The sequence below is a fragment of the Galeopterus variegatus genome, unplaced genomic scaffold (genome assembly GCF_000696425.1).
Source record: "Galeopterus variegatus unplaced genomic scaffold, G_variegatus-3.0.2 Scaffold6327, whole genome shotgun sequence".
Taxonomy (NCBI): Eukaryota; Metazoa; Chordata; class Mammalia; order Dermoptera; family Cynocephalidae; genus Galeopterus; species Galeopterus variegatus.
The window spans coordinates 74,570-81,789 of NW_007732438.1; the positions used below are offsets into that span (position 1 = coordinate 74,570).

The 7,220-nt window shown below is 39.5% G+C and overlaps 1 protein-coding gene across 3 annotated transcripts in view; it reads left to right on the forward strand.

Moving 5' to 3' along the window:
* Positions 1-5,746, forward strand: part of LOC103606127 (peptidyl-tRNA hydrolase 2, mitochondrial) — a 12,417-nt gene extending 6,671 nt beyond the window's left edge. For 2 of the 3 annotated variants that reach the window (XM_008590716.1, XM_008590717.1), the window contains one exon: positions 5,067-5,746. In XM_008590716.1, coding sequence (XP_008588938.1) covers positions 5,067-5,606 — 540 coding nt within the window. In that variant the 3' untranslated portion in view covers positions 5,607-5,746. Of the gene's footprint in view, positions 1-4,700; positions 4,708-5,066 lie in introns of those variants that run through there. The other variant, XM_008590718.1, reaches the window with a different exon arrangement.
* Positions 5,747-7,220: the final 1,474 nt, after the last annotated feature.

The following is a 7,220-nucleotide window of genomic DNA, read 5'->3' on the forward strand; positions in this document are numbered from 1 at the left end:
TACCTAAGTACATTAGAATCCTTTACTTTTAAGACACTCTCTTAAAAATCTACCAAAAAAACCCCTCTGCATCCCTTTCTCCATTTGCAATCCTTTCTGGAGCTACCTTTTTTTTTCCGTGACCAGTAACGGGATTGCAACCCTCGGTGTCGCGCCCACACCGCGACCGGCAACGGGATCGCAACCCTCAGTGTCGCGCCCGCACCGTGCTCAACCAGTGAGCGGACCGGTCTCTATATGGGATCCGAACCCTCAGCAGGAGCGCCACCGCACTCTCAAGCACCGCACTCTACCGAGTGCGCCACCGGGCCGGCCCTGTTTTACTTTTTTATTAACTGTACCTTTGACTTACATCCAGCCTTTAAAAGCAATACATAGGGCCAGCCCGTGGCTCACTTGGGAGAGTGTGGGGCTGATAACACCAAGGCTACGGGTTCAGATCCCTATATAGGGATGGCCGGTTAGCTCACTTGGGAAAAGCGTGGTGCTGACAACACCAAGTCAAGGGTTAAGATCCTGTACCAGTCATCTTTAAAAAAGAAAAAAAAAAAAGAAAAGCAATACATAAGTGCAGAAGTGTACTATGTTAACTTATACTTTTATAATTTGGATACATTATAAACATTTTACTTATAGACATTGTTTTCTTTTCTTTAGAGATTAAGTATAATCCATAATCCCTTGTTCTCTAACCATTACTGGAGGCCTCTTGGCCAGGCTTATTCCTTAAAACTACTGTCTCCCACTCCTGCTTTGAGATCTGGAGACAGCCATGACTTATATGCAGATCTGTTTGCAAGGGCATTGTTTTTGTTTGTTTCAGAATTAGAGACCAAGTCCTAAGGCACTAGAGCAGAAGTTCTCAACCCTAGAAGAGCCAGCACACACTTATTATAAGAAATCATTTGTGTATAAATGTAAAACAAATATAAAATGGTGCAGCCACTTTGGAAAATGACGGTATTTCGGTCAAGAACATATAATGTGTACGATGATGGTTCCATAAGATTATAATGGCTATAACATATAGCTTAGGTGTGTATTAGGTTATGCCATCTAGGTTTGTGTAATTATGCTCTATGATGTTCACACAGTGATGGTTGCACAGCCTTATGGATATATTATTATTAATTTATTAATTAATTTAGTTTTTGGTGGATGGCCAGAATAGGGATCAAACCCTTCCCTGTGGATATATTAAAAACCACTGAATTGTATACTTTAAAAGAGTGAATTTTATGGTATGTGAATTATATCTAAAAAAAGTTTGTTAACTTCTGCTATACTATCCTGAAATGAAAGTATTTGATAATACTGCATAATTTATCTACCATATAATTTCAAAAACATTAATAAAATGTCCTAACCTTAACATAAAGAATAAAAAGGAAATTTATGATAAAATAAATGTTTCCTGGATTGTCATCTATGCCGTGTGGATTATGCTCGGCAGGATTCCAAGGGCACCAATTATAAGCACTATAAATATAGTGGCCCTGTTTATATAAATGCTTGGATACTCCTCTCCTAGAAAAAGAAACTGATGGTTGCTTGTATCTATACATAGAAGCATTATAAATCCAGTGGCCTCAAATGTAGACTGATATGTTTTATTGGTGACTCAGATATGAACAGCTTTGCTGGAGTAACAGGATTTTCTAAATTAATAAATGATAAAGGATGATCTTCCTTCATTTTATATGATAGTTATACTTCTGGAAAATTCAGTATTGACAGTCCCTGACTGATAATGGTTCAACTTATGATTTTTCTTTTCTTTCTTTTTTTAAAATTTTACTTCTCAAAATACATTGTAGTTGATTTTTATGTCCCTTCACCTGTTCCTCTCCACCCACTCCCCCCCCCACATTGTATCTGTTCACTTGACTTAGTTCAAGAAATTTTTGTGATTATTCTGTCTTCTTCCCCCTGCCCACCCTTTGTTTGTTTCAATTTATGATTTTTCAACTTTACAATGGTGTGAAAGTGATACACATTCAGTAGAAACTGTACTGTGTATTTTGATATTTCCCTGGGCTAACAACATGCAGTAAGATAGTTTTTGGTGATGCTGGGTGGCAGCAGCGAGCTGTAGCTCCCAGTCAGCCATGCAATCATAAGGGTAAGCATCTGATACTCTACACTGTATTGTGTTGCCAGTGGTTTTTTTTGGATATTTCGTTTACGCATCCCATCATGTCTACAAAACGCTCATCTGTGCCTCCTGCTTCTGGTGAGATGAAGAAAAGGAAGGCAATTACTCTTGAGATGAAACTCAGGATAATTGCCCAGGATGAAGGCAACAAGCCAGTAGTAGCCATCACATGTCAAACAGTCCACAGTTCTAATCATTTTAAAGAACAAGAAGGGAATCAGTGATAAACTGAAGTTGTTGGCATCACTTAAATCCACTGTCATCATGAAGAAAAGAGCTGGGACAATTGATGTGGGAAAATTACTTGTCATGTGGATAGAAGACGAGAAATANCTTGTATCTATACATAGAAGCATTATAAATCCAGTGGCCTCAAATGTAGACTGATATGTCTTATTGGTGACTCAGATATGAACAGCTTTGCTGGAGTAACAGGATTTTCTAAATTAATAAATGATAAAGGATGATCTTCCTTCATTTTATATGATAGTTATACTTCTGGAAAATTCAGTATTGACAGTCCCTGACTGATAATGGTTCAACTTATGATTTTTCTTTTCTTTCTTTTTTTAAAATTTTACTTCTCAAAATACATTGTAGTTGATTTTTATGTCCCTTCACCTGTTCCTCTCCACCCACTCCCCCCCCCACATTGTATCTGTTCACTTGACTTAGTTCAAGAAATTTTTGTGATTATTCTGTCTTCTTCCCCCTGCCCACCCTTTGTTTGTTTCAATTTATGATTTTTCAACTTTACAATGGTGTGAAAGTGATACACATTCAGTAGAAACTGTACTGTGTATTTTGATATTTCCCTGGGCTAACAACATGCAGTAAGATAGTTTTTGGTGATGCTGGGTGGCAGCAGCGAGCTGTAGCTCCCAGTCAGCCATGCAATCATAAGGGTAAGCATCTGATACTCTACACTGTATTGTGTTGCCAGTGGTTTTTTTTGGATATTTCGTTTACGCATCCCATCATGTCTACAAAACGCTCATCTGTGCCTCCTGCTTCTGGTGAGATGAAGAAAAGGAAGGCAATTACTCTTGAGATGAAACTCAGGATAATTGCCCAGGATGAAGGCAACAAGCCAGTAGTAGCCATCACATGTCAAACAGTCCACAGTTCTAATCATTTTAAAGAACAAGAAGGGAATCAGTGATAAACTGAAGTTGTTGGCATCACTTAAATCCACTGTCATCATGAAGAAAAGAGCTGGGACAATTGATGTGGGAAAATTACTTGTCATGTGGATAGAAGACGAGAAATACTGAGTGTATGGCACTTAGCCTACTGACAATCCAGGCTAAGGCAAGGAGTCTTTTTGATATGCTAAAGAGTGTGCTGATGATCCTGCATATTTGGAAATGTTTATAGCAAGTCATGGCTGGTTCCATCACCTCAAAAGGCACTGTAATTTTCATGATGTGAAGGTCAGCAGTGAAGCAGCAAGTGCCAGTAATGAAGGTGTCAGAAATTTTAGGGAAGAGCTGCATAGGGTAGTTGTAGCTGAAGATCTTTGCAATGACGAGCTGATCAAATTGGAGGAAGAAAGAAGAAATTGAAGCAGAGGAAGAAGTTATACCTGAGGTACCGAGAAAGTTCACAGCAGAGAAACTGGTGGAGGCATTTGCTACTATTAGCAAGTGGTATGCAGATGTTAGAAGAGATGGACCTCAATCACAAGAGATTTGTAAGAACAGACAGGCAGATACAGGATGCTTTTGCTTGTTATAGAGAAATATATAATGAAAAAAAAAAAACAAAAAAAAACCCTGTACAGTCAAAACTTGATATCTTCCTGAAGAACACTGTTCCTTCTAAGCCATCAAGTGTCTATGCCCCAGTGCTTTCTAGTAGCTATTCTCAAGCCTCGTCAGAAGAAATGATAACCCTGTCACTGTAGCATCCCTGTCATCCAGCAATTAGTTTTAGTTCAATGCTTCAAACATTCTTCAGCCCAGCGTGCTTTCAGCCGTGTGCCTTGATAGTGAGTACCCCTACAACCATTCTGTCTTTCACTTTCAGCACAGTATTCAAAAAGTTACATGAGATAGCCAACACTTTATTATAAAACAGGCCTTGTGCTAAATGATTTTGCCCAGCTGTAGGCTACTGTAAGTGTTCTGAGCACATCTAGCGTAGGCTAAGCTAAGCTATGATGATCAGTAGATTCGGTGTATTAAATGTAGGATATTTTTAACTTACAGTGGGTTTATGAGACGTAACCCCATCTTGCAAAGTCAAACATGTATATATTCAAACTGCAAAAATTACTTTGTGTTCATATGTAAAATGAAGTTGGGGTCTAATCTCATGTGTTAATAGTTTCTTACCTGCACTAATGTCCAACAGGACAACTCTTCATTTTGCAAGATTTTTTAGCATCCTTGCTCAGGCCTAGTAAATGTCAGCACACCTCACCCCTGGCCAATTATTGTGACAACAGAAACTTCTCTGAGGTTTTTCTGAGGAGACCTTCTTTGGTACCATCTCCATTGAGAACCACTGCATTATGAGAACATGAATAAGCACTGTATTGGAGAAGAGGGGTGAGTTATTTTAGGTTTCTCTAGATCTTTTAGACATCTTGGTAAAACATTACATTTCCTTTCTCCATAAGATTTAGTAGGGTAAGGAACAGAAATTTTGAACTTGATGTGTTTAGTCACATCAAGGTTCAAAATGACCTAAACTGCTTCATGTGGATGCTTGAATCTTTTCTAGTACACAGCGGGTAGAGAAGGGTGAAAAACAGGATACATGCATAAGATGTAAACTATTATTTTGCCTTTTTTCTGAATGACTTTATATAGTTCAAAAATGTTGCTTGCTGCCTAGAAAGTGTTTATCTGATAAGCCTATAACTTTTCAGTGCTAGGTAGTGATAACTTTTTTCCTTTTCCTCAAGATGTTCTCCAGATCCTTGCTTATGGAGTATTTGGCTCACCCTGGTACACTCAGCTTGGCTGCTGGAGTTGTTTGTGGCATGTGCCTGGGCTGGAGCCTCGGAGTACGTTTTGGGATGTTCCCCAAAAGACTGACAAGTGAGATAGACACAGAGACTGGAACTGAAGCAAGCATCTTGGGAGAGAGTGGAGAGTACAAAATGATTCTTGTGGTTCGAAATGACTTGAAGATGGGAAAAGGAAAAGTGGCTGCCCAGTGTGCTCATGCTGCAGTTTCTGCCTATAAGCAAATTCAAAGGAGAAACCCTGAAGTGCTAAAACAGTGGGAATACTGTGGCCAGCCCAAAGTAGTGGTCAAAGCCCCTGATGAAGAAACCTTGGTTGAATTATTGACCCATGCGAAAATGCTGGGACTGACTGTAAGTTTAATCCAAGATGCTGGACGTACACAGATTGCACCAGGCTCTCGAACTGTCCTAGGAATTGGGCCAGGACCAGCAGATGTAATTGACAAAGTCACTGGTCACCTAAAACTTTACTAGGTGGACTTTTGTTTGATGACAGTGATCCCTTTATCACGTTTGAAACATGTCAAATTCTAACAATAAAAGCTGAAGTTCCCCCCCACAATTTAAATATTCTTGAGATGAAAATAAAATCTGTTCACATGTTCTTCTATCACGTACTTGGCAGTTACAGTTGTCATCGTGGGCTTAAAAAAAATACTGTTGTTTAAATGCTCTTGGTGGTTCATGAGATAGGTGCTAAAAAAAAATATTTTAGGTGAGAAACAGGTCATGATAAATTTAGATTAAAAGGGGGGAAACAGCATATCCCTGTGCGTAGATAGGTCCCTTTGTGTGTTTATAGTTTTTCTTCTAAGACTTAGCTGCTATCCCCCTCAGAGGATCAGAGATCCAAAGATATTCCCAATGGATTTGAACTGCAGTTTGTTTCCTTGTCACTTTTTAGATGACTGATAGCCTGCTTTATTAAAAGGTCATGTATAGCCACCCATAATGGAGTCTCATGGTTTAGAATCTAACCTTAGGTTATAAAGTTGAGGTTTTATCGCAGTGATATAGCCCACTTGTGGAGTGTTTCATGTTCATTTCCCCTGACACACACTGGCTAACGGTTGTCAGCGGTTGTTATAAATCATAACCTAGGAAACTTGCTCTAACAATGAAGTTATTGAATCTTCTGAAGTAACCTTTATGAACCTTGAAGGAGGAAATAGGCCCAATAAGAATTTGTGCTATAGGGGCCGGCCNGGGACATGGAAAAAGATAAAAGACAAAAAAAAAAAAAAAAAAAGAATTTGTGCTATGAAGTAGATGTGTTTTGTCATCCCCAATGTTTCTTTCCCCAGAACTTACAGACCTAGGCAATTCAGTTATTTAAGGGTAACTTTCCCCCCATTTTTGATATTTATATACTTGATATAAATCTAGTAATTATGTTATACCAACTGCTCAGGATATGAAGGTTCCAGCTCCCAGAAGGTACCAGCTCCCTAAAGCCACATAGCTTCCTGATCATCATCTTGCTAGAATCCATTTTTCTTAAAAGCCTTTCAGGAGGATCCTGACAGTAAATTCTACATTTAGTATATCCCTAAGAACTATGATGGCAGGGAGAATTCTGGTAACAGATCCTCAGGTGGCTCTAACTCCATGGTTAACTTCAACATAAGCAGCAGGACAGCACAATTTCAGAGTCTGTGGTGAGTGGTGGAGTCTGTGGGCAAAAATGCTAAAGACTACTGCAGCTAGTCTTGAAAGTTCTACTACTTAGTATGTTTTATGGAGTTTACACAGGTGATGAGAGCACAGGAGAAATTGCAACTGTGAATGATGCCACAGGAGCAACTGTTTCTAAACAATGTTTATACTGGCTTCAGCAGTGATGCAACAACATGTAACTGAATTGAACTCAGTCCTAAATGTGTGATTGTAGCTCAAGTCATTTCTGAGTCTTGCCTCAGAGAGCCCGATGGCTCCAAATTCAAAGAGCCATCAGGACATTCCCAACAGGATGGGTTAGGGTGGCTAATTCAAATAACTAGTAAGTCGGGCCGGCCCGGTGGCGCACTGCTACAGTGCACCGCTTGGGAAGTGCAGCGGCGCTCCCGCCGAGGGTTCGGATCCCACATA